This window comes from Elgaria multicarinata, chromosome 17 (genome assembly GCF_023053635.1).
Source record: "Elgaria multicarinata webbii isolate HBS135686 ecotype San Diego chromosome 17, rElgMul1.1.pri, whole genome shotgun sequence".
Classification (NCBI taxonomy): Eukaryota; Metazoa; Chordata; class Lepidosauria; order Squamata; family Anguidae; genus Elgaria; species Elgaria multicarinata.
Window position 1 is genome coordinate 14,994,805 of NC_086187.1, and position 27,392 is coordinate 15,022,196.

Genomic DNA, 27,392 nt, shown 5'->3' on the forward strand with positions numbered 1-27,392 from the left:
CGTATATTAAGTGCGCCTGCGCGGGGGCTCTGGCAGGTTGGTACCTGACGCGGGGCCTGAGGTAAGAGGGCTGGGCGTTGGGGGAAGAGGGTGGGGTTGAGCGGAGGCGGCCGTCGCCTTCTCTGAGGGGCGCCTTGGCAATGCTGGTTGCCCGGGTGAGGAGGGGGCGTCGCGGGGTTTTGTGTGGCTGCTGTCAGAGAAAGGACCTCGGGTCGCTGAGAGGAGGGGGCGGCATTAATTGGGGGTTTGGGGGGGAACTAGAGGAGGGCTGGGGGGGTCACCTCAGCTGCAGGGTTTCACTTGTGTCAAATCGTCTCCTCTTCTTTTGCACCCACCCCCACCCCGTATTCAGAGGGTTGTATGTAATAGTTAACCAAGGGGAGGAAGTGCTCTTGACCATAAGCAGAGTTCTGGCCCCCACCATCAAGGAGTCGCTGCCTGCCAGTGCCAGGGGTCAGTTCTATCTGTGTACTGTCTGACTAGGAGTGAGATTCAAATCCCCATTCAAGCTATGAAGCTCACTGGGTTGGTTGCTGTTGTCAGGATAAAGCAGAGGGGAGGAGGGGGCGTGCATGCCGCTTTGAGCCGTTTGGAGAAAAGGTGGGAAGTAAATGAAGTTTTAAAAAAATGATTAAAAATCTCAGAGGGGCTTCTAGACAGGCTTGAATCCTGAAAACGTTTGTTTTAGAAATAGGATGGCTGATGGGGTCTGTATGGTAAAAAGGCCCTTACAGCACTAATAGACCTCATCCTTTCTAGATTTCAGACTTAACTGTTTAACCTCAACCAATTTTTTTTGCTTATTTATTTATTTATTTATTGCATTTATATACCGCCCCATAGCTGAAGCTCTCTGGGCGGTTTACAAAAGTTAAAAACAGTAAACATTGAAAACAAATATACAAAGTTTAAAAACAGAAAAACAACAGTATCTTATAAAAACAGCTATTCTGGGGTCCATTAAAAACAAACAAACTTAGCTCATGTTTTTAAATGATGTTAAATGCCTGGGAGAATGTTTATCTCCACCTCCATCTTTCTGCTTCACAGCTTTGTCTTAAAGGTTGGACCATCTTTCTGCTTCACTTTAGGTTGGACCATGACTGGTGGTATTCAGACCCACCAACTGAAGACCAGTGTCTTAAGGGAACAGGGCTGTTGTTCCGGTTTAGCTTCAGCGAAGCTGTGGCTGGTAGTGGGGTAATTTTATAGAGAATTGAAGCCTGGGCTGTGGATTGAGTTAAAAATCTAGTCTGGGTGTTTGATAGTTGTGAGAAAAGAGCTGGATCCACTTCTGTAGGTGTAAAGACTTAAGAGGCTAGTACTTAACTCCTTTTTTAATACACAGGGCACTTAAAACTTTGAATTTCCATTTGAATGCAAACAAAATATGTTTTCTGATGTGACAAAAAGGCTGCCCTGCTATGTCAACTTACTTGAGTGTAAGCTTCACTAAATATAGTGAGACTACAATAATAAATATGCCTAGGATCAGACTGCACAGCAGTATTGTCTGTTAATTTGCATCCTTGCCATATACTCTCCCTCTGAGAAGCTTTGCATTATCCAGAAAGGATTGCATTGTCTACCCAGCCTGTGTAGTGGAATGTACTATGGTATGAAGGTGGTCAGTTAGTGTATACAGGACTGATTCTTATGAGAACTGTGGTAGTTAATTAGGGGAAGGTGCGTCTTGAATCTGATGTAGAAGATCTAAAGTGAAGCAGTTGTTGTTACCTCTTTTCAACTGCAGCGGGTGTTGATACTCTAAGCACTCTGAATTGTTCATAGTTACAGAGTGTCTGTTGCATAAACACAATTGACCAGACTTAAGTGCATGTTTAACTGCTTGTTTATGTTTTTCTTAATCACAGTGATGCTAGACTCTAATGCACTAAGCTGGTGAACTTGAAATTGACAATATCCTGTAGGCTGAATAAACAAAAAACAGCCCTTGTTTATACTCTTTCCATTGTGACATAAACTAGGGTTATATAAAATTAGCATGAGTCCCTTGAACCTCAAACTTAAAAACATTACTTCAAGTGTTTGCCATGTGGCTCAACATAGATGTTGTTCCCCTCAAGCTTTTTCTAAAATGCTCATGAGTTTATAATTACACTGATTTCAACCACGAGTTATTAATTAAGCCACCTCATGATTCTTGGATGAAAGACTTTCCTATATCTAGGGGGCAGGGGAAATGAAGGAAATGTTCAAAATTGAGAGCAAATATCGATTGAACAGAAAAGGCATACATGTGAGCAAATATTCTGATACTGAAACACTTGTCAAATGAACTGATATGCAGTAATTTAAACAGAGGTGGAAAATGTTTCTTATTTCTAGGTATAAAGATCTAATTTTTGAGAAACCAGGTAACCTGATGCTTTGAATTTTACCAGCCCTAAATTTAGTTGGCTGCTCTCACACTTGCTGTCTTCCTCAGAGGAGCAACTACTTATGTACCGTAATAACTACTTCTACAGTGCTTTTTAATTCCAGGTTGTATCACAACAAAATGTGAAAAAGTCAAAAAAGGGTGAATACCTATGCAAGGCACCGTGTTTCTATTTGCATTCTGTAGTATTCCCCATTGGCATTTTTTTCTCACTTCCCATACTTTGTACAGCTTATGTGTTCCTTGCTACAATAAAGATGTATAGATAATGCAGTGTGTTTGGCGTGGAACTTACTTATCAAAGATACTGCATCCTCTTTCATGAGATCAAAAGAACTGAATTCTGAAACTGTCTATTTTTATTTTATTTTATTTATTACATTTCTATACCGCCCAATAGCCGAAGCTCTCTGGGTGGTTCACAAAAATTAAAATCATGAGGAACATAATAAAATAACCAATCTAAAAACCCAAATACAAAATACAATATAAAAAGCACAGCCAAGATAAAAACAGACAGCAGAAATTGATATAGGATCAAAATACAGAATTAAAAGAGCAAAATTTAAATTAGGTGTTAAAATACTGAGAAAATAAAAAGCTCTTCAGCTGGCGATGTAAAGAATACAGTGTAGGCACCAGGCAGACCTCTCTGGGGAGCTCGTTCCACAGCCGGGGTGCCACAGTGGAGAAAGCCCTCCTCCTAGTAGCCACCTGCCTTACTTGCCTATATTGTTAGCATTGGTGCCTTGAAACTTTTCAGAACTAATGGTGGTAAATTAATTAAGAATCTCCAAATTCCCACAGAGAAAACTGATCTCAATGCTGACAGAGATGCTTGCAGTGGTATTCAGCAATGCACCAGTGTTAAAAAGCATGTACCACATTCCCTTAACCAAAGTAATATCTCCAAGTAAGATGGACCATTTGAATGCTGCACTTGTAGTGCTGTTGTAACACAGACTGACTCAGTGGAGCAGTGGCTGTTGATTGGACAGCTCCTACTCATTTTAAAAACTTTGTACCTATGTACCAAAGTTGCACCTTTAAGCATGGATCAGGAAACACTTGTTTCCTTGCATTCTTTCTTCACATCTCTGTGTTTTCCCTTTTTACTGAACTCTTGCCCTGTTCTCTTCACCATATTCTTATTGGTATAGAGAAACAGTCTGATAAGCAGGTCTTATGTAGATGGCCACGTGTGGCGGGGAATTCAATTTTTAAGGAATAAATGAGGCTATTCTTAAAATTGCTTTTTAATGAAATACTTATTATTCTTGTAGCTGCACAAAGGAATCTGATCTCTCAATGCTTATTCTCCATAAAACATTGCAAGACTCTAAACAATGTGAATGGAATGTTATCTAGGTGTAGGATGGCTGCTATTAAGTTCTGATGGACCAAGTGCAGTGACTGCTGCAGGCAACATACCCTATTTCTTCGATTCTAAGACACACTTTTTTCCCCATAGAAACATCTCTAAAAATGGGGTGCATCTTAGAATCACAGGCATGTCTTAGGGGTTTTTTCTGTTGGTGGTACTGAAATTAGTGTGCGTCTTACAATCGAAGAAATACGGTAGATGAAACTTTTGACATGGGTCACCAGGGGCAAGGGGCAGTTCTACCCCCACAACTACCCCCATTCCACTGTTTCCCTTATGCATCTTTTTCCTCCAAAGACAGTAACTGCCATTCATTATGAGGCAGGGAATAAAGTATTGCATTTAATGAAATCCAGCCCCATACCAATAACAACCATTTGCCTCCAACAAGGATTGCATGAGAGGGGGAAGCAACATTTCTCTAAATGAAGACCACAAATACATTCTTCCTCCACCAGCACCTCACAAACATCTGTGACCTCTGCAATATACATGCCACTCTTTCCGAACATGGTGTCCTCCAGATGTTTTAGACTACAAGTCCCAGCATTCCTGACCATTGGCCATGTTGGCTGGGACTTATGGAAAACATATGGAGTGTATCAGGTTGAGTATAGCTACTCTATGTATACTGTACTTCACTACCTACTAATTTGTCTCACAATCATACTTAGACAAAATTAAGTGGCTGGCAGTTGAGGTGGATAAAGTACGTGGCTCTTGCACCTGACAGACACTGAGCACTGCTCCAAGGTTGTTATGGCTGTTAATGTGGAAATTCATCAGGAAATAAAAAAAAACTGCTGAAGCTCTAACACTCCTGCTCCTTAGCAGCACTTCTTCTTACGACTGGATAATGTATTTAACACATCTATATTGCTAAACTAGTGTTAAGTGCTTTTTGGAAATGAATAATCTTTCCCTTAGTTGAGAAACCTCCTCCTTGTCCAATGCCAATTATCTATCTGGGTCTCTGGAGGTTTATCTAGCTCACGGTGGTTCTGCATAGCCAACAGTAAGTAAATGCATGCAGTAATCACTGTCACTAATCATGAAGGTATGCAGCATTTATTAACACGGTGTCTTTGAAGAATCATATTTCACATTTCTAATATCACTCTGTTTGCTCCTCTTCAATTAGACATTATTTTTATGGGACTTGACTTATGGATTGTTCATAGATGATGGGGAAAGTGGTGGGCCCATCTCATCCCTCCCACTGGTTTGGTTGATATAGTCCTCCATTCAACTTGGCTTTTAGGTTGCTCATACGGTCTGACTACTTTCTTGGGACAGCAAAGTTTACTTTCTCCATGTTAGGAAGAGAGGCTGGATTCTGACAACCTACAACATATATACATGTGTTCCCTGCCCTAGCTCTAATTCACATTCCTATCCCCCCCCCCAAATTCCATTCTTGCCTTTCTAGGAGGAATCCCTACATGGAGGAAGTAGGGGAAGTAGATAGTTGCTGGGATATTGCATTCTCCATTATGTTGCAATCTTTGCTCTTGACTTTGTATTCAATTTAGGAAGTGTGCTATTTGGGCTTGTGTGAAGAATGAAACCAAAGTAACCATTTTAGATCCTTCATAGGCTTCTAGAAACTCATCAGAGGAAGTGCGTCAGTCTTAGTTTTCGTTTCAGCAACTCTAAAACACCTGCAATCCTAAAATAACCCATGGTTTCTGGGTGGCTTATCAACTACCCCAACAAGCCACCCTCTCCAGGTTTGCATGTAACAACAAGCTATAGTGCACTCCCACTGCAGCTTGAATATTCAGAATGCCCCCCCGCCCCCGCACAGTGAGTAGCCCCACAGGGAAATTCATCCACAGTGGCTTCTCGTTACATGCAAATCAGGTCACTGTGACATAAATCACTCCTCTACATTTTCAAAGAACTGTATGAGAGGTTGGAACAGGAAGCAATTATCACACTTGCTAGATTAGCATTGGATATTCAGATCTGTATTCCTGCAACACATCTGAAGTGGTGAGGGAAGCTGATGCTGATGTACATAGAGCCTGGGGTATGTCATAGGAGATGATCGAACTACATTTAACCTCATTAAGGCAATCCATTGAACTCTTGCATTAGTGTTGGAAGAATTCCACTGCAGAAACAGCAATAGTATTTCATTTAATCAGATTGACTGGGCTAGATATGTCCTGAGGTGAGAGAATTGCTTTTGTTGCCAATAATACACTTCTTATTGTTCAGCAAACCAGATGTTTTCATACAGATTCCTTTGAAAGCACCACATGGTTCCTGTTGCCATGTCTGTCTAGACTTCTGCATGTCTGTATAAAGAAGCCTGAAGACTTGCTAATCACCTGGAGGTTTCCTTAAACAAAACCAGGGACATCTCTGTCACAAGAGGTTGGAACTGAGGGTTCCCAGCTTCATGCACAGCTAGAATTGCACCTTATTGCAAGAATCAGAGCTGACAGTAGTAGAGTGGGGTCAAAGTGATTACTGTCTGGTTTCTAGCATAAGCACCTATCCTAAAGACACCTTATTATGCATCTCTTTTTTCCCCTGTAACAGCTATGGCAAAGCCAGAAATCCCCTTCACTACAAAGTGCAGCAGAAGCTATGTCAAGAGTTCTCCCTTAATGTACTTCAGTCGCTCACTCACATGTGCAAGCCAAGAAACTGGCAAACCGAAGTGAGTAGTTGAGGTACATAAGAGGTGGCCTGTGGATAAGGAAGAGTATAATGAGAAGAGGACTCTGGCAGAGTCTCTTACAGTTTATACTGGTGGAGAAAGGGATAAACAGCTGTTTATCTGTGTTTCAAAATTGGTGGGAAGAACCAATTTTGCTGGCTTTTCAGTCTTGGCTTTGTTCAAGAATATGGCCCTTGTAAACAAAAACAACAAAAACAAAATTGCCAAACAAGGAATGAAAATGTATCTGTCTTCAATCCATCCCAAGCATTTAAAAAATATTTTCAAGGGAGGGTCTGATAAGCATTTTTGGAGCCCTTGGCAATTAAAGTAGAAATAAACTATTAATATGCAAAATGGTGGCATTGTACCCGTCATGCTTGTGCAGAGATTTGGGCATGCAAGTTCCTCCCACCAATAGAGTTGTGAAAAATGCTCTAATGCTTGTGGCCATTATGTTTGTGGCATTAATGAAAGCTAAGAAATCCAAGAGGTTAGCTTAAAACTGACTGGGAGAAATATGGTGAAAGAACATGTCGAAGGAGGAAGGTCATGTTAACCTTTTCCACTCCTACAATATTTTTATACTAATAAAAGTCAAGTACATTCTCCAAGTTGCAAAGACCTTTCTGTATAAAGTATCAACACCACCATTTCCTGAGCCATAGTCATGCTAGTATGTTGCAGCAAAAACAAAAGAGTCTTATGGCACCTTAAAGATGAACAAATTTATTCTGGCCAGGATTAGCTTCATAGTTGTGATTCAGTGCGCTGGGGATGCGCAAATGGTCTGCACCCACTTTCTCAATTGATCCAAAGAAGATAATCTTGCTGGAACAGAAAAGTCCACAAAAGCTAATTAGCCCACCAAAGAAATGCCTACAAAGAAATGCCACATATGACACTAGTCATATGTGGCTTAAAACAAATAAGTATTGGACTTGCTATAAATGCTTGCCAGGCTCTGATTCTTGTGACTGAACTAGTAATAAATAGTGTATAAACCAGTTGTCCTTCCAGCTGCTGAACCAGCTTCAGAAAAACCTACATTCTACAGTGGGTTGTCTTCTAAATCCTATCAGAAAACTACAGTTGGGATAAACATATATGACTTGATAACAGGCCACTGCATGATAGGAATACTTAAGATATTTTCCTTTTCAGACTTTTATATCCAAATAGCAATAGATTTTAAAAAGTGAAATTATTGACAATTAAGTTTTGTTTAAAGAGTGTGGTGTTTTTATACTGAAACTAAAGTAGAATCTCATATATCAAGATTAATATTCAACCAGAGTCTAGATCTATCTGGATTGGAACTGTTGATCTCTTAGCTATGTCTGATTTATATATAGTATTTATAACCATGTTTTATTTTGAATAGGCAAAGGTTCATAATTTTAACAGAAGAGGCAATCTCTCTAGGGGCACATGATCTAGTTAATATTCCAAGCATTTATTGTAACCTATTATAGAGAACATATCCGTAAATACTCAGTTTCTTAAAGCTGGCATTTGTGGGTGGCGAAGACCATTTTCAGTCCTTTTAAGTCTATCTTAGTACTTATATGGCAACCATTGCAGGACTTCCAAAGCTCCTCTTACAAAAGCATTTTTGTGTTCTTTTTATTTCAGAATTACTTGTTAAACTATAAAGAAGCTTCTGGGACTAAACCATTTATTGCATACCACAGACAGAATTGCTATATAAATTGTGAGTATACACTTTTGACTTAGTTGTTGGAATCGCAGTCTCTCATATATTGTACAGACATTGCCAGCTTGTCTTATTTGTCTATAGCTTCCAAAAGGGTAGCTTTGTTAGTCTGTTACAGCTAAAATAAAGAGTGGCACAGAGCGGTAAAGCAGCAGTTTTTGCAGCTGAAACTCTCCCCACGGCCTGAGTTTGATCCCGGCGGAAGCTGGTTTCAGGCAGCCGGCTCGGGTCGACTCAGCCTTCCATCCTCCCGAGGTCGGTAAAATGAGTACCCAGTTAGCTGGGGGAGGGTAATCACGGCCGGGGAAGGCAATGGCAAACCACCCCCCGCTATAAGGCCTGCCAAGAAAACGTCAGCGAAAGCTGGCATCCCTCCAAGAGTCAGTAATGACTCAGTGCTTGCACGAGAGGTTCCTTTCCTTCCTTAGCACCTTAAGAGTTCTGGCTTGTTCCTTTGTGTGTGGTTGGGTGGGTTAGCCATAAACTGTTGGCTCCAGTAACCTGCACCTAGTTATTCCTAACAGGAAAATGCAAGTAACCTTTTGTGTGTTTGGTTCTCTTCCAGGAAATAGGCTAAGTCCTCCAAGGCCCAGATAAGATACTTGCTTTTATGTCGCACTACAAAGGCAAACTTGACAACTATGGGTGAATATAGCCGCTTTATAGATTGGGATAAGATGGATGCAACCATTCAGGACCAAGATGCAAAGGAACTGACCAGCACAGAATTTCAAGACCTGAAACAATTGGCTCGCCAAGGGTATTGGGCCAAGAACCATTCCTTAAGAGCAAAAGTATACCATAAACTCATTAATGATATCCCTTGCCGCACAGTGACTCCAGATGCCCATGTCTACCGGGACATTGTGGTGAAAATCGCTGGCAAACGTAGTAGCAACACCCTTCCACTTCCAGAATTTGTGGATAATAGCCTCGTTCCGACTTACTGTCTGAATGCAGAAGGCATTGGGGCAGTTAGGAAGATAATCTCATGCATTGCAAGCCAGTTTCCAGACATATCGTTCTGCCCAGCCCTGCCTTCAGTAGTGGCCCTCCTCCTCCATTACAGCAGAGATGAAGCAGAGTGCTTTGAGAAAGTTTGCCGCATCCTTGCCTGCAACGATCCATCCAAGCATTTCATTGACCAGACGTTCTTGGCTTTTGAGTCATCTTGCATGACTTATGGGGATCTGGTTAACAAGTACTGTCAGGCGGCCCACAAGCTGATGGTGGCAGTCTCAGAGGATGTGCTAGAAGTGTATTCCGACTGGCAGCGGTGGCTTTTTGGAGAACTGCCTATGACTTACATTGCACGAGTCTTTGATGTGTTCTTGGTAGAGGGCTACAAGGTGCTCTACCGTGTTGCATTAGCTCTCCTCAAATTCTTTCATAAAGTCAGAGTTGGGCAGACCATGGAGTCGGACAATGTACAGCAGGACATCCGGGCTTTTGTTAGGGACATTGCAAAGTTTGTGTCCACTGAGAAACTGCTTGAGAAAGCTTTTGCAATTCGGCTCTTCTCAAGGAAGGAGATACAGCTTTTGCAGATGGCCAACGAGAAGGCTCTTCAGCAAAAAGGCATAACAGTCAAACAGAAGAGGTAATGAGGCTTTATACGTATCCCAGGCTGACCTCTGATGTTTTTATTTACATGGGAAAAGGTATAATCTTGTAAAATTAATAGGCGGGGAGGTCACATTCATATGCTCACTGCAACTGCTGCAGAAGTACAGATATAGTACAGTTCCTATACCAAAGATATCTGTGGTCTGTGAGAACTACATACTTCACAGTTACATATATTTGCTTGTTCAGTTTCTAGTAATTGGGCTTTCAAAGAAGATGGCTAAAGGACCATCTGCCTACCTACCTCTTTACCGAGATAAACTGAAAAGGCTGCCCTTTGCTTTTGTCGGTCATTGAGGCTCAGCAGTCAGGAATGTAGGAGAGTCTTTTCTGTGGCCATGCCTAGGTCATAGAACTCCATATATAGGAAGCTTTGTTTTGCATTGCCCCTTGTACTCTTCCTCCACCCCCACCCCCCATTGGTCTCTTTCAACAGCTTCCGGCCTTCCAAGTCAAAGTTATTCTGCTGATCCACTGAACTTTTTGTCTATCTGCTATGTTCCTGTCTTTAAATCTGGAATTTTCCATTTTATTGTTGAAATTTGGGGGGTGTTTCGTTTTAAATATGTTGCAAGTTGCCTTCAGCATCTCAAAAATAATGGCAAGGTGGGATATAAATATTTTTAATAAGTAGGGACCCAGAGGACAAGTAAAGCAAAATTATTATTATTATTATTATTATTATTATTATTATTATTTATTTAGGAAGTAATGCATAACTTAATGTTTCAGGTTCAGATCTATAGAAGTCACTGTCAAGTGTGCAGGATGATTATGAGAAAAAACAGATATAACAGAAGGTGAAACTACATGTTGCTTGTAACAAAATTCCAACTTTTCTAAGTTTTTTTTTTAATTGGGAAGTAGCCTCAGGAGGCTAGAATTTTGAGCACAGAAAGAAAGAGCATGCTCTACCCTTTCCTCTGCTGTTCAAAATTACCCTCAGCTGCTTTGCTTCCTACAGATGTGAATTTATAGCAGGAAAGTAGCTGGGATCGATGATCTTGTGCATAAAAGAGCCAGCAGAAGAGAAGTAAAGCACCCCTTTCCCTCCTGATGTTCTTCCAGTCAAAATCATAGCTTTCTAGGGCCACTCTTCATGTAAAGAAATGGAGGATTTTGTTACATGCCTTTATGGCTTTTAGAATAAACACTTCACTTCACTTACAAATAAACAACGATGTTGCCATTTAAAACCATTGACACTTACATTTCAGTCAGGCACAGGGCTAACAATGAGGAAAACCACTGTTAGAATTTGAGATTGCATGTGTAGCACAACAGAAGAACACCTTCAATATTCTCCATGCATTAATTCGGTTCATCATAGATAAAGTCCTGAAGAAGAGCTAGGTTCTTTCCAATGCCACTTTCCAGAACCTTCCACGGTGTCTTATTAGAAGAATGAGTAAGACTCATTTTATTATAGGCAAACAGAAGTAATACTGATGTTTCACATGTCTCAAAAATTATCAGGATCTGGGTAAAGTGAAGGCAGAACTGCTATATAGATAGACATTGCATGAAAAGAAAAATGTGATCAGACAGAATTTGGCCAACTGAGAAGGAATTGAGAACTGATAACGTGGTGAATATTCAACTATCCTTTAATCTCTGTTGTTGTTGTTGTATGATCCAAATCTCACTCTGTGTGTTTCTCTGTAGGCGTCTTCCACACAGCTTGGTGGGGATGTGTGAAATTGCTGATCTTTTCTTGATTCTCTTTTTTTGTCTCTCTGCTCGTGCCTATTTGTTCTGTCAATTCCAAATCTGCTGCACCCTCCTCCTCTTTGCAGCGTTACATCCCCCATAAGGTAGGTTTTAAAAAATTGAATCCTCGTGTTGTGCTTCTCTCATCTGCTTTGGCTTCATTTCCTAATGGATGTTGTTGCTGCTCGTGCTGGGGCGGTTGCAGCAGTATTTATTGCGCCATCAGGTGGCAATGGGGAAACATTCAAGAATGTCTTTCCAAAGCTTTCACCAGTCCTGCTGTCAAGCTTGTTGAACATGGCTTGCATTCTGATCTAACCTTCTTCCTCTGCACTGTCACACAGCTCATGGATTTCACTGGTAAAAACGAAGCCTCTTCTAACCTAGCAATGCTGCAGGTGGAGCCAGTCTCTCTGTTGGCTAAGACTTTCACAGCCATTTAGTGGGGGGCATGATGTTAAACAATGAAGTTGCACTTTGTGGGGGTAGATAAAAATTGTTTTGAAAATGGCTGCTAGCTATGCAGCTCAAGAAAGTTTTCTGCCTACGGAAGTTGCTCCAATGACAGTGTCTGTAGCTTATTTTGGGAAAGTGTATTGGCTGCAGGTTCTGCAGGCTGAGTTATAAGCATAGTGCCTCTTCCTCTTACTTAGAGGTTCCACGTTGCCACTTATCTTTGTCTGGAGATATTGTGAAGGCTAGGGCTGGGTTGCTGCAAAGTCGTCATTGTCCTCCCTGCAGTCCTGTCAAGCACCTGCAATGGTGTGTTGAACTTGAACCCCTCCCCTCCATGTAATCATGCCTGTGCATTTCCTTGTAACTTACTTCATTTCATTTCTCCTGACTGTGCTGTGCTCCCTACTCTTGTAATGAGTCCTGCATTCCCTATGATATCATAGGACTGTACATTCCCTATGCTTTCATAGGACTGTACAAAGAAAGCTGCATTATACTGAGTCAGACCATTGGTCCATCTAGCCCAGTATTGTAAACCGTGACCAGCAGCAGCTCTCCAGGGTTTCAGGCAGAAGTGGGAATTAAATCTGGGAACTTCTGCATGCAAAGCCTGTGCCCCACCACTGAGTTATAGCCCCTACTCCTTGCCACAGCTTTCCTCTAACATAAACTCTCTCTCCTTTTGTCATCTCCTTACTCCCATTCTTATTCCATGATTCAAACCTCTATATTTGCTGTCCTTTCCCTCTCCACAGAGCCATTTACCCTATTTCTTCGATTCTAAGATGCACTTTTTCCCCCATATAAACATCTCTAAAAATGTGGTGCGTCTTAGAATCACGGGTGTGTCTTAGGGTTGGTTTTTTCTGTTGGTGGTACTGAAATTAGTGTGCATCTTACTATCGATGGCGTCTTACAATCGAAGAAATGCAGTATATCCTTACAAGTCTACCAGGTTTCCAAACTTGTCGTTCTCAATGATCCTGAGCTCTTAAATTCCAGATGGCGTTTCTACCCAGTACCTTACCGGCAGATTCTATTTCTCCCTCACCCACCAAATTCCATGCCGGACACCTCCTGTTGCCTTTAGGATTTTATTTTGTTGCTCAGTTTTCACCTTGGCATAGCATCAATTCCTCCATCCTTACTTCTCACTCAATGAGCTGCAGGAGCACATTGTGCTACTGAAATTATTTTGCTCTAAGCAGCCACTTAGAGTAGCCTAGTGGGAAGACGTATTTCCTGGGTATGTGGGCTGGGTGAGTTTGAATGTGCTCCGAGGTAGTAGTCAAAAACAGCTTCCAACAGTCCAGAGTGCAAATGCAGAAAACGCCTGCAACATAAATGAGCATAACTAAATGTGGAATTATTGCCTACAATCCAAACTGGATGAATAGCATTTTCCTCCCCCCCCTCTCTCTCTCTCTCTCACACACACACACACACACACACATACACACACACTTACACTTACTTTATGTCTACTCTTCTGATCTTATGCTTTTTTTAAAAAAAGTGTATGGAGCCATGTGGTTCACACCAGGTCCCACAATTAAGAGGCCAACAGTGAAATTCATGAAATCATATGTGTGAATCGCTTTGCCACAAGTACACAGTCCATGTGCTTTGACAGCAAGGTATGAGATTCACATTGGCTTGATCTGCCTAAGCTTTGATGGTCTTAAGGCTTGGGCATTAGTGATAAATCTTAATGAGCACGCACATTGACGGAGCTGCAGGAAAGAAGCAAATACAACATGCTTCAGAACACAATGTAAGAATCCCCTACTGGTAATTTTGGTACCTTCTGATGCACACCTCTTTGCTGCACTGAGGAGCACAATAACAGGCTCTGTAGATTATGGGTAGTAAAGCTTATCTGTCACCCCCATTTTAAAAAGCCCTAGTCCTAGCAGATATAATATTTAGAATATTTATATCTCATATGTTTGCATGTCAACAGACTTCGAAGCCAACTCACAGTGATAATATATAAAACTGCCTTTTAAAAGGTATTGGTGACTTCTGAAGGCTCTGCGGAGACTGTGAAGAAAAATGTCCACTCCCCTGGCTTTAGATGCTGATATGTGGCTGTTTCAACTGCCCAGTTTGGTTGAGACTTCTGCTTGAGAAAGGGGGGGGGGGGGGTAACCATGATTTTTACAACAGTACCATTAAGTTACATTTTGGAAGTGCCCACTAATCACCCTCCCCTTCCTCCTGCATAAAGCCATACATGCGTCATTTGTATTGGCCAAGTGGGCAGGAGGGGTTGGACACCTTGGTGGGTGCCAAGAAAGATACCCCCTACCCTTGTTGCCTGCCCTTCCTAACAGGATGTGGTCATATAGCAAGTAGAGTAAAGGCATCTTTCATATAAGTTCTTCTTCAACCGCTAACTTTGTCATCATTTCCTTCCCTGGGGGAGAAGTGGCACTTTAGTTATGACATAGAATATGGGCTTTTGATGCAGAGTAGAAGTACTGAGCGCAGCATGTGCCTTTTAATGGGCAACATTAAATTCTTCCTCTCTTGTGCTGCTGCTGTTTTTCCGCTTTTTATTGGTTTTAAAAGTTTTATTGTAAGTCATGAATTCTAAGTTTGCTTATAGCAGCCTTGGATGTTTTATGATGAAAGGTGAGGTAAAGTATTAAAATAATATACATGGTAGGGCAAGAAAATGTACTGCTGTAAGAGGCTGGTATTGCAGCCCTGATGCCTGAGGAGACTAGTGTGACTTGATTTTATGCATGTGGGCAAGGACTATCTTATTTTCCTGATTGATGGTAAGCCCTTCAAGGAGCCTTTTTTTTTTTTTTTACGTGAAGAGTGGGATGAAAATACTCTAAATAATAATACTATTGAGGCTTGCAGACATATTCTGGAAGAGTTCCTTCAGCTGCTCAAAAGTGAGCCATGCAAACACTTCTGTCAAAATCATGGCACTACACTCCAAAAAGGTCTGTTAAGTCAAGGAGCCACTAGTTGTGCTAATAGAGGGCAGAATCCATCAAGGAGCTTATGCCCCCGCCGATTCCCTTTCACAAGCAGTGGTTCCCATTAACCCCATTGTGCAAGAAGGACCTACCACTTAGAATCATAGTAGAGTTGGAAGGGGCCTCTAAGGCCATCGAGTCCAACCCCCTGCTCAATGCCGGAATCCACCCTAAAGCATCCCTGACGGATGGTTGTCCAGCTGCCTCTTGAATGCCTCTAGTGTGTGAGAGCCCACAACCTCCCTAGGTAACTGGTCCCATTGTCGTACTGCTCTAACAGTGAGGAAGTTTTTCCTGATGTCCAGCCGGAATCTGACTTCCAGTAACTTCAGCCTGTTACGCAAGGGAGATTTAGTGCTTCCTAGGGGAAGGCCTGACATGAGCAGAAACGCTTGTTTCTTGAAGGAGTGAGGTTGGCAGAGCTCCCTTAAGCGAGCTCTGCTGACCTGCCTCCTTCAAAAACAACTGTTTCTACTCTTCAGGGTGACCCAGAAGTGTTAAATTGCCATTGTGCAAGCAGTGGAGACCGCTTACACAGCGGAATTGGCAGGGCATAAGAGAATCGGCTGTGGAGTAAGTGTTCTGATGGATTCTGCCTATAGTATTTCTACAAGGTCTATAGTACACAAATATGTCTATATTGTAATGGAGAGAAGGAGAAGTCTCCTTCTGCATTTCACCCCTTTTTTCCTGGCATGTTGAATAATATCTTTCAAGTTTGGCTTCCTCCTTGGCATGGCTCATACATATATATAAAACCTGCTTGGCTGTCAAAAAAATGACTGTATTGACTTGTCACTGGCTTATGTACTGTATGTTTCTTGCCCCAGTCCCACTGCTTATGTCTCAGTTTCCAGTTTCTTCATGCAGATGAGACATTCGTAGGATCTTTCAGGATCAGATGTAGCCCCATGGGTATGTGGTTTTCCACAATGCATTGCATTCAGTCCTGTTCTTAAACATGGACAACAGTTGGAAGAGAATTTCTTTTTTTTTCTTTTTTAATAATTTTTATTTTTAAAACATCCAAACAATACAACAATACAATATGAAACAATGCCCCATAATACACAATAATATAAAGTGAACAATTTAATAAACATATGTTCTAACTTAATTCCATTTAACATAACATAATTAACACAAATGTGCTCCCTCCAACCCCGGGATCTTATTCATATTTCCAAAATCTCATTACTTCCTCTGGAGGTGTTTTCCCTCTCCCCTTTAATAGTACAAATTCTAAAAACTGTTTCCATATTCTTTCAAAATCATTCGTTTTTATCATTCCTCTTCTAACTTTCATGTTACATGTTAATTTATCATTAATAGCAATATCCCATATTACTTTATACCAATCTTCTATATGATAATCCCCTTGAACCTTCCAGTTCCTAGATATCATTAGTCTTGCTGCTGATAACAAATTCGTTATCAATTCTTTTGTCTCTTGATTACAATTCAGTTCTCCATAAACTGATAATAATGCCACAGTAGGTATCTCTTCAATCTCCATTCCTAAAAAATTTTTTATCTCTTTAAACACCATTTTCCATAATTTTTGTACATGTTCACATTCCCACCACATATGTAAATACATTCCTTTCTCTTGCCAACCTCTCCAACATATTGCTGAATTCATCTTATTTATTTTATTTAATTTCACAGGGGTTAGGTACCACCTCCAGACAAGCTTGTAATAATTTTCTTTTATCCTCACGGACATATTTCTCAACACTCATTGTTTCCATATCCCTTTCCAACTCTGTTGCCCTATTTGTTCCTTCAAGTCAGTTTCCCATACCATCTGTCTCTCCCTTTTCCACTAATACTCTCTATATTTCACTCGTTATACCTTTTATTGATTTGTTTTCTCTTTTCTCAAGAGAATTTCTTTGGGTGGTCTATAGCTCTTTCACTGAACCATCTGTTCCCTTTTAAGCAGCTGCTCATTATATGCCTATCTCTGCCATTGTGATTTTGCAGCAAGGGTCTCCAATAAAACCAGGCTGATATCAGTTGCTGGCTCTGAACTGCAGCAATCATTTCTGGGTTTTACAATGAAGTTTTCTGTTTCTCTTTAGATGGCTATGGCTTTGGTGAGTGAATTGGGCTAGCTTGCAAACACGTCCACAAAATCCATCGGAAATAGCTAGAACTGCAGGGCCAATGCATGCAAGAAAACAACTTAGGTTACAATTTTCAAAAATTCCTATCATGAATTGAAAGTCTTTTTAGTGTCTTTCTCAGGGACACTAAAAACAGTGCATAATTATAGACCCCCAATACAGAGCATACCTTTCTGTTGTTCATGTAAAATTATTTATATTTAAGGATGTTCTGCACCCCCTCCCAAAACTCCTCCTTAAGACTGTTGAGAATCTTTGATTTGTACCTTCTTATACAGAGCCAAAAACCGCTCCATCATTACAAACCATCCTTCATTAAAATCATCTTATCTTTTAGATGGGGCAAATGGAAACCCCAGGTACAGAGTCACTTAGTGGTCCTTTCATTGTTTTTCTGCTGTGTGGGCCAGCCCTCTTTCTGCTCACAAAATTACTAGCCCTCCAAACCATGCATCTCTGTATGGGTCGTTTATGGTATATCTACAGAGGTAAAGGAAACTAAGAAATCTTCTAACTTGCAAATGCTTCTCTGCCTTCTGGGTGCCTAGAAGTGATCCTTTCTTGCCACAGGTAACCAGGCAAAGCCTGAGTTGGGCAACATTTGCTTTGGCCGGCTGCCCTGATATCCTTTCTCAACATCTTTTGTGGTTGTTCCACAGACAGAATGTCCACTTGGCTGTTCATGCCGAGAACTTCAAATCTGAAATAGTTGATGTAAAGAAGATGAGAGACATCTGGTCATGGATTCCTGAACGCTTTGCTCTTTGCCAGCCACTGCTGCTTTTCACCACTTCGGAACATGGATGCAGCCTAAGCAGGTAACAGCTCACCTCCTTAATTTTTTTTAAAAAGGATTTGTGGTAGTGAACACCACAAGTCGAAAGTAGATAATGGCTCATTTCTCATAGCAAGGGCGCCTTGGTTATAGTCTGTACTGTGCCAAGGTTTGGTTTTATGGATGCTTCGTAGTGCTGGTTGATACGTATGTAAAACATTATATGTGGAGAGGCCAAGTTGTCCTTGGGAAATCACATGAAGGAAGCAACTCTGAATCAGCACTGCCACAGGTACAGCCACCGTTTCCTAGTCCTGATTTGCATTTGCATGACTCATATGGTTAGCTGCTAAATTCATGCAGATCACCGCCAGGAAGTGGCGGTTTTGTGAACCGCCCAGAGAGCTTCGGCTATTGGGCGGTATAAAAATGTAATAAATAAATAAAATAAATAAATAAACTAACACAACCTATATATGTGCTACTTTGTCTGCTTCTTCACTTAGTCCTTTAGGCATCTCTGACGAGAATCAAATGTTGCAGCTTTTAGGGAGTCCTCTGTTATCAGCCTCTCCATCCCAGAGTACTAGGGATGCCAGCTTAGTTCTCAAAACAGCTCCTGGACTAAGGTTTTGTATTTTAAAAAAAATGGGGGTGGGGGGGAGCTATACGTATAATACTGTGCTGTCTTTAACCCTGATTCTCCACCCTATAGCATGAGATATGTACAAATGTAATTGGGGGTTAGATCTGCTGCAAACAAGTTGTCTTGCTTTTGGAGGAAAAGCCTGTTGGTCCCTTTCAGAAAGGCTACAGTAGCATTAGTTAGAACCACAGGGATTTGAGGGAGAGCTCCAGTTCGAGTACTGAAACAAACTCCTGGGCTGAGCCTGTGCTCAGAGACTCCTTTCTAAGCCACTATTGTCTACCTGACTCGCATTGGTGGACCTCACGGTTCTAGTGACAAACAAAGTAGATCCTGCAAACCTATGACCACCCATATTGTAGAGTACACTCTCCTTGGGATGTAGGTGCATGTTTTTAGTGTAACCCAACACCACTGTTCCTTATTCGTAATTGTCTGATAGGGTCATCAATAAGCCAAAGGCAAGGGCAGAACCAAGGAATCTTCTACAATAATATTATTAGTAAAAGGTTTATTAAAGTGCCAGGTGCCTACGTGTTTCGAAGAACGCAACCGCGTTCGAAACGCATAGGCACCTGGCACTTTAATAAATCTTTTACTAATAACATTATTGTAGAAGATTCCTTGGTTCTGCCCTTGCCTTTGGCTTATTTTTTACTCCCCTACAAGGTTTTCCTTCTTTTCGCACTTGATAGAGTCATCGCCCATTAAAGAGCATTGCACATTAATGCTTTCGCTTGCAGGGGAATTATTGTGGATCTTGAAGGAGATACAAATGAATATATGCTTTAGTTCCTTACTAAGTGTACTAACTGAGCTCTGTTTCAGACTTTCAAGCAAACAAGGGACTATTAATGAGCTTAAGCCTCATGGAGGCTATATCCTCAGTCCTTGTTACTCTTCCAGCTGGCAGACCGTAGGGTGGGACTTGAGAGTCAGTATTATCATGTGGTTGAAAAAATGTCACTCTTGCAGAGAGTGTACACTTTCGCTAAGATAAGCATTGTAATGTTTAACTAAAGAGGCAACTTTTTATATATGTATCAGGTTCTATTCGCATTGTGAGGGACATGAACCAACTCTCCTTCTGATTAAGACAACCACTCAAGAGGTAAGTCGGTAAGATAAGTAGCGCTGTGATTAAAAGGCACTTTGTAAATTTCATAGGATTAATTAAACTGGTGTCTGTCATGTTATTGTAGCTGCTACAGGCAAAGGAAGGAATGTCTTAGAAATCCCTGTTGTATCCAAATACTTCACAATTGAAACCCCTTTGTTTTAAGTAACTCCTCCCTGGTGTTCAACTAACTCATTTTGCCCTTGATGGCATTTCTGTTGCCAAATAAAGCACTAGCTATTTGCTTTTCATAGTCCCTCCTTTCAGCTTTAGGACTTGGGGTTGCTGGAGAAAACCAGCCCCCGTGCATTCTCTCATGCACTTCCCCTTACCTTTGCTGCATGGCCGGAGGAAGCAGCTGCAAGGCTGTCATGAGAGCTTGCCCGGGTCTCACAAGAGCTCTACAGCTGCTGCTTCCAGCCATGTAGCATCCATAGAGCCAACGCAGCAACAGCAAAAGTAAGGGTCATGCAACAAGGAAAACAGGGTGTATGGCTGCTCCAGAGAGCCCTGCCGGCTGCTCTCTTGCTGGGGCGAATGCCACAGCGGGAGAGCAGCCGGCAGGGCTCTCCGGAGCACTCCCTGGAGGTGGTGAGGCGGTGGCAGCAGGCCTCCTAGCTGGAGCGGGGGGAGTTGTGCAGTTCAACACTCCTCCCACGCCATTGCCTGATGCAGGCACCTCACCCTGCTTCATCGCAGTGCCAAGCCCCCCCTCGCCCATCAAAACCTGGGAGCCACTTCCCACACGAAGCAATATATGTATAAATGCCACATCCGTTTGGGTTGAACTAACCAAGTGCATCTTTTCCTCTCTTTTGTTGCCCTGCCTCCCAGTAGGATGGCAATTGAATGGGAGAACCACTTCTTCCTAGGTGATGGCATTATGCTTCAATAACCACATCTGAGAAGAACTGGCTCCCACATACGTAGACTCACTTTCTAGCTGCATGCTCCTGCACATGGTCAGCTGTAAAATGTGATATTAGTTGACGAGATATAACTTGCTCCATTCTCACTAAGGCCATTTCAGAGGCACCCCTGCATTTGCCACAGACTGTACACTGAGCAGGGACCTAAGCCGTTCACAGCTACCTGTATGGTGCACATATGTTTGTTGCAGTTTGCACCTAAGTCCTGGTAAGTGCATACCCAAAAATGTGTAGTGTAGTAACCTTGAATCTACCAGCCTACCTAATCTACCTTTCAGCATTAAAACTTCAAGTGTTTAAATGGATGGTAATGATGATTTTTTTCCTAAAATGGTGACTGTTACCCATCCTAGGTCTGTGGTGCTTATTTATCAACTGACTGGAGTGAACGCAAGCGAGGAGGAAACAAGCTGAGCTTTTTTGGAACAGGAGAATGTTTTGTGTTCAGGGTAAGAAGCAATCATGGTTTCTCTCTCTCTCTCTCTCTCTCTCTCTCTCTCTCTCTCTCTCTCACACACACACACACACACACACACACACACACCAGAGAAGTGAGCAGGATTTCAAAATCATCAAGAAGTCTCCATCAGGCTTGGTGATAAGAAACTATACTGTAATATGTCTCTGTGCATAGTAATCACTGTGTGAAGTAGGGTGTTTCCCAAACTAGGATGCTTAGATGTTTTAAATTAAAAATTTGAGGCAAAAAACCCAGCCACATAATCCAGATTTGGAGCTCACATATTGCTGTGTCAGACTGGAGACTATTGTCAGCATTATTGCAAAGATTCCGTTAATGGAGAAATCTTTGCCTTTTAAAATGGCAGTCTTTGGGGATGGGGGGGTGTTACCCAGATGAGACATTTGAGTAGAATAACTGGTTTTACAAGACCCCAATGCAATATAGGTGAGAGATTTTGTAGTATAATTTTATAGTACACCTGGATGGGAGACCAGTGGGAGCACCATGGAAGCCACTCTGAGCTTTTTGAAGTAACAGGAAGATATAAATATAACTTCCCTTTTTGTAACCTACCACTTTTACTATCTGCAAGCTGCAATTGGATGAGATTTAGATCACTTGTACTGAAGAACTTTCTCAGAATATCAGACATGTGGGGAAGAAAACCATAAGTGAAGATTGTTGCCTTCAATGAATTTCTTGCTAAATTCACTTCTCTCTCCAGCTGGTACCTGAAGTGGAACGCTATGAGTGGGTAATAATCAAGCACCCAGAACTAGCGGTAACTGGATCCGAACAAGGGAACAATTCTTCCCAGGTTTCTGACCCTCCATCCTCAACCAACCTGCCCTCTGATCCTTCAGACCGCCTTTCCCCCTTCCTTTCTGCCCGGCACTTCAACCTGCCTTCTAAAGCAGCATCCATGTTTATGGCTGGTAGCATCGAATGCTTCATCATAGGTAAGTCTGTGCTCTGTTCTGCTTGTCACAGCAGCTCTTTGTAGTTCTAGGAAGAAAATTAGCCTATAAATACAGTTCTTGCAGATGCACTATGTGCTTTTATACTTCTATCTGAGAATAGATGTAAAGTCATCTTGGCATTAGGGTGAAAATGAAAAATGTACTGGCAAAAGGCTTCTATCTGGTATCATTCATACATTAGGCCTGCAATTCTAACCATTTTAAATTTGTTAACTTTGCTGATAGACAGGCCTGGCACATAAAAATGTAATTCTTTGGTGGGTGGGAGAGGTAGGTGGGGAGAGATATTTAATAGTCAGAATCTCCTGAAGGTCTCTGCAATCATGCCAGAATATGCTTGATTGCACCTGCAGTATAACTGCTCCTGTGTGTTCTCATTCAGACTATTGCAACCCATTCTACAGGGAGGAGAAGAGTTTCCAGAAACTCAATTGGTGGATAATGCAGCAGTTAGGCACCTAATCAGAGCACAGTATTGAGAACATATATCGGTCTTGAAAGACCTGCACTAGTTGCCAGTCTTTTTCAGAGCTCTATTAAGGTGTTGGTTTTAACCTTTAAAGCCCTAAATGGCTTAGGACCTGGCTATCTAAAGAAACACCTGTCTCGTTATTAACCTGCCTGGGGATTAAGATCTCCAGGAGAGGCCCTTTTGAAGGCACCATTGCCCACAGGAACCTGTTTGTCAGGCACACATGAAAGGCTTTCTCCTCTGCCACTCCTAAACAGTGGGATGTGCTCCTTCAAGAACTACAATTGGCCCCCATGTTCTTGACTTTTAGGAAGGGTATGAAGAGACATCTCTAATGTAATTTAAAAGGCTACATCATCTTAATGTTATTTTTAGTGTTTTTAATGTTCTTATTTTTATTTTATTTTAAATTGCTGTGTACCTGCTTGAGGCTTTTTGGCAAATAAAAGTATATAAATGTTAATTAAAAAAACAATAATGAATTACAATAAATGACATGTTAGTTTGTGGTACCATACGGTTGTATAATGTGAGAATATTCAAAGGGGGGGGGGTGCACCTCTGAAGAAACATACATTCCCCGACAGAGAGCCACATCAGATCTGACACTTTCCAAAGAGTGTTTGTAAGCTGGTTGGGGCATTCCTTGCTGATTTCTTCAAGGGCATGCAGAGCCTTCGTCTGCTACAAGATTACAAAGCCTCTGATTTAATTTGCACTTATCGGAATGGGGGGGGCTTTATTTTGCAAGAAGAAAGTTCCCGAAGGAATGATATGAAATAATGGGGAGCGCCATGTGGCAGAGATGAAAGAAACAGAAGTATTGCAAAGCACAAGCTGTTCATTACATTGTAAGAGGCAATGGCAGCTCCTGTTGAAAGCCTTGAAACTCTGCTTTCTTAAAAATAAAAAATATGTACCTGTTCCATATGCAAGACTTTGGCTAAATATTGTGTAGTAGTCCCTGCATGTATCAGCCATTCTGTATCACAGCCTGATCAGTTGGTGAAAATTGATGTGTACTGACCACAAACCTTTCTGAAAACTACAGTATCCATAACTGGTGAAGTCTAATACATCCATGAACTCATATCTCGACAGCAGCTTGATGAGAGAATTGGAAACCGATGTACACAGTGGCTTCGCCTGTGTTTTCGCATGTACGCAGACACAAGTGGCCACCCTGTGTCTACAAAAGTAATACAACCAAACGTGAGATTGGAACTTCTCCTTCACATCTTGATCCAGGGCAATGGTATAAATCTGGTCTTTTCTTTGCAGGAGGAGGTGATGGCCAAGCTCTCTACATTGATGCAGACCTAAACCACGGAAGAACTAGCCACTGCAACACTTTCAACAACCAGCCGCTGTGCTCTGAAAGTTTCCAGATAGCTATCATGGAGGTTTGGGGGTTCAAGGACACTATGAGTAGTTGAGAAGGCTGCCTCTTTCAAAAACAAAAACAACTGGCCCATGGAGTATTAAGATTCTGAGCCCCACTTCAGTTGCAAGAGCCAAGCTTAATTTTTGAACCCACAAACCAGTAGGCTCCTTTGCAATTTAGAAAGCTAATTTGAGGAGCTCGCTTAGAGGCAGGGTCTAGTTGTTTTGCTGCTGTATTCTTCATATGCAATTTCTATTGGGCTAAGGGATTCATCCTTAGCCACTTTCTCTTGCCTCTGTAGACCTTGATGCATATCCTAATATTTTCAATAGCAAAAGGGTGGCCTCACTTCAGTACCCAAGTCGATGCATTGCTGCCACAGAGTTAAGGCTATGGAAGGACGGATGCATTTCTGATCCTGGCCAATGTATGTTGGCAGCTGGCTTTCACCAGCAGCATCAGTTTTCCAATTTTGCAGAAGCTTCAAATTCCTACAAACATGAGCTTGGATCCAAAGCGACCTGTATGCAATCAGAACTTGATTATGTTGCTCATTTCTCTCCCTTCTCCCTCCCCAGCTACAGTTCTACTCAGTGCATGCCACACCATTCTAGAGACTCCCCTGAACCTCAGTGGGGTACAGTAGGAAACAGAGTGGGAAAGAACACTTGTGCAGAACACTGCATATGGATCTTTTGATCCAAGCCATTGTTTTCTAGAACCTGTTCCCTTTAAGAAAACTGTTTTAAAAATGTCTGTGTGTGTTTGTGTACCTTGCAGCTGGCTGTTGTCTTATGGCCAATCTTCATTTGGCATTCCAATGTGTGTGAAGTGAGGCTGAGTAGTTTGGGAGTGCTCATTTCCCATCGCTTTGTTGAAGGCATTCAGTGCAGCACACTGACAGCCTGCTTTTCTGTTTACATTACTGATATTGCATAGCATTAATATCATTAATATCATGACTTTAGAGGGGTAGATTCAGGCAGCTAAAGGCCCATACAGTATATACAATGCACAGAACTGTTTTCCACTTGACATCCAAGCTAGTGTGCTGAAAGACACTGAAGGAGCTTGAGAAGCAGTATTAGCCAGCTGATCTGGAACTGCAGCACAGCCTTCAAAGTAAAGCCCTTGTAACTAGTTTGAAAAACAGCTAATAAATTTCTCAAGCCCTCCATTAATTAAGGATAGGCAGTTTCTTCTAGGGACTCTAGAGGGCACTGAAGACCTTATTCTGCAGCCTCTGCCTATTTCTTTATCAGGGACATCACTTCAGTGCAGGTTGTTTACCAGGTAAGCAAAGCCAGCCTCTAGGCTAATGTAAAAGAACTGCCTTCTGTAGATGCATCTCGTTCTTGGTTGTCCACTCCCTCTATACTTCTGGATGACTGTGAGAGAAGCCCACTCCTAGCTTAGAGAATAAAGGAGCAACCTTTGTTGCATCCCAATACATATCCAGTACCTACACAACTGAAGTGAAGTGGACAGTTTGGAAGACTTGGATAGTTCTTTCTGATTCACTTACGTGTTTAACCTGGCTAAAATTTGAAACAGCCTACGGATTGGAAATGGGGGTAAAGAGGCAACTGTTTCAGATGCATTTAATCGTAACAGGAAACTGCTGAGTGATCAAGAAGTGGTAGCCATAGCATATTTTTGTTAGTGGGGTGACATGAGCAAGGAGAAGAGCCATTGCATGATGCGTCATTGTTGGCACTAAGTGGTTGTGATAGTGGTGAGTTTTAAGTGGAGTAATGTTGCTGGTGACATTTCTGGCTATCTTTTCTGTCACATCTGTATTGGAGCGGAATGCAGCAAAATGTCTTTGCTATGCTTCGTGAACTTCTCCAAAATATCCCATTAAGATGAATTGTTTAGGAAGTGGAAATGCCAGCAAATCAAGCTGAACATAATTTGGCTTTGCATCAAATTACCATACTCATCCAAAAGATGTGTAAATTTGCTAGCTGATCGTGAAAACTAAAATGGTTAAAGGATCACACTTTTGTGGACCAGAGCTGTGAAGGTGGAGCTGGGATGTGACTGTGGTCTTCGTGATAAGACTCCTGCTCCAAGACTTGAGGCCACTGCAGCAGTTCTGCTAAAAAGTCTTGTCTCCTTGTTATGTTTCCAGGTCTATGTTGTAAATGGAGGTTTTTTGTCATAAAAAGCTTCTGATACTTTGTCTTGAAATACAGAACCTGTTTATGATACCATTAAGTATGCTGATAGTTTTATCAGGTTTTTATCTTAAGTGCTGAGATTTTGATGATTGAGAAGGTCACCTACATGGTTTCTTAAGAAATAGACTTTTCTTTTCTTTTTGTAATACATGTTAGCTTAGCAATGATTTCAGGGTTGAGGAAGGCAGCAGGATCTTGAAGATATCAAAAAAATGACATGAATGTTACTGAAAATAGCTTCCAAGTTATTTTGCAGGGGTTGATGCAAATTGTTAACCTGCTGAGGTGGGCTGAATGCTACGAGTCTCTTGAGGATTTTTAGTAATTCATGGAGAACCATGCACTGCTGGCTGACACTACTAATTTTCCCGTTGAGAAGGCCTTTGAAGAATCTCAACTTCTCCTGTGTATGAAGATAAGGATAGACAAGAGAGCCAGTGTTATTCTTGACGACTTAAACATCTTCCATCAGGAATGTGTTCCATTTTAGCAAAACTTTAATATGCAAACAACTTTAATTGGTTAATCCCACAATTGGTATCTAGGAAAATAAAAGCACAGCACCTCTGAACGTATTTATTTTTCTTTCATGTGGAAACCGATTCTTCTTCCTGCCTCGTGAAATAAGTGTCCTAGTTTTCTACTGAAAACTGACTTTTTTTTTAACTAAACAGTCACCATGGTAATGTTGTGTGAAATCACAAGCAGGCAAGGCCTTTGCTCTCACCTATAGCCAGGGCAGAGAAACTCAGGTGTTTAAGATCCATATCTAGGAGCTGAGGAAGGTAAACCTGAAGCTCAATCTCAGCTACGGTCTCCTCTCTCTCTTTCTGTTGATTGCTATGTCTCCTTTTTTTTTTTTTTTTTTTTTTTTTTGAGATGTATGTTGTAGCTGACTGTATCTTGTACATGTGAATGTGCCGATTTTACTTCCAATGATGATGTGTTGTTTTCCTGGAGGCCGTTGTGACTTTGAAGTATGACCTTTTCCCATATCATCATATAACTTATGTCTCCCTTTCCTTCCCCAATTGATGTCAGTGATGGCAGCTGTCTGTGTAAGTGTGTGGCTCTGTGTCCACACAAAAATCAGATTGGTTTTATCAAAACAAATAAACTCTGGATGTGACTTGACTCTTCAGTGCAGTCACATGGTTTTTGGTACCAGCAACTGAGCTCTTCTAGAAGTCCCTGGAGTCAGTACTTGGATGGACTGGTCAGGTGATGAGGACCTGAGATTTTGGGTGGAATCTCCTGCTACCCCAAGAGCTAGTGTGGTTCTTAAGGGAATATCCATTGTTGCTGTTCTCCTAAGTGCCAAGGCAGAAGTGACCTCTCTCGCAGGAGGAGGAA

General features: G+C 41.6%; 1 protein-coding gene across 2 annotated transcripts; it reads left to right on the forward strand.

The window, feature by feature from the left end:
- Positions 1–27,142, forward strand: TBC1D24 (TBC1 domain family member 24). 2 transcript variants are annotated; one of them, XM_063143110.1, is made up of 8 exons: positions 6,347–6,456; positions 8,092–8,170; positions 8,739–9,773; positions 17,750–17,908; positions 19,559–19,622; positions 20,911–21,006; positions 21,745–21,979; positions 23,754–27,142. In XM_063143110.1, exons 3-8 carry the CDS (start codon positions 8,815–8,817, stop codon positions 23,906–23,908), a joined length of 1,668 nt encoding a protein of 555 aa, XP_062999180.1. In that variant the 5' UTR covers positions 6,347–6,456; positions 8,092–8,170; positions 8,739–8,814; the 3' UTR covers positions 23,909–27,142. The 2 variants fall into 2 exon arrangements, with proteins under 2 accessions (XP_062999181.1, XP_062999180.1); XM_063143111.1 differs by lacking the exons at positions 6,347–6,456; positions 8,092–8,170 and adding an exon at positions 1–61.
- The last annotated feature ends 250 nt before the right edge of the window (positions 27,143–27,392 follow it).

What these genes read in the sequence shown, in the direction of transcription:
- TBC1D24 (XM_063143111.1), top strand. Translation starts at nt 8,815, where the DNA reads ATGGGTGAATATAGCCGCTTTATAGATTGGGATAAGATGGATGCAACC. An exon ending in CATGGATGCAGCCTAAGCAG is followed by an intron (nt 17,909 to 19,558) that starts GTAACAGCTCAC and finishes TATATGTATCAG; the next exon opens with GTTCTATTCGCATTGTGAGG. An exon ending in CATCGAATGCTTCATCATAG is followed by an intron (nt 21,980 to 23,753) that starts GTAAGTCTGTGC and finishes TTTTCTTTGCAG; the next exon opens with GAGGAGGTGATGGCCAAGCT.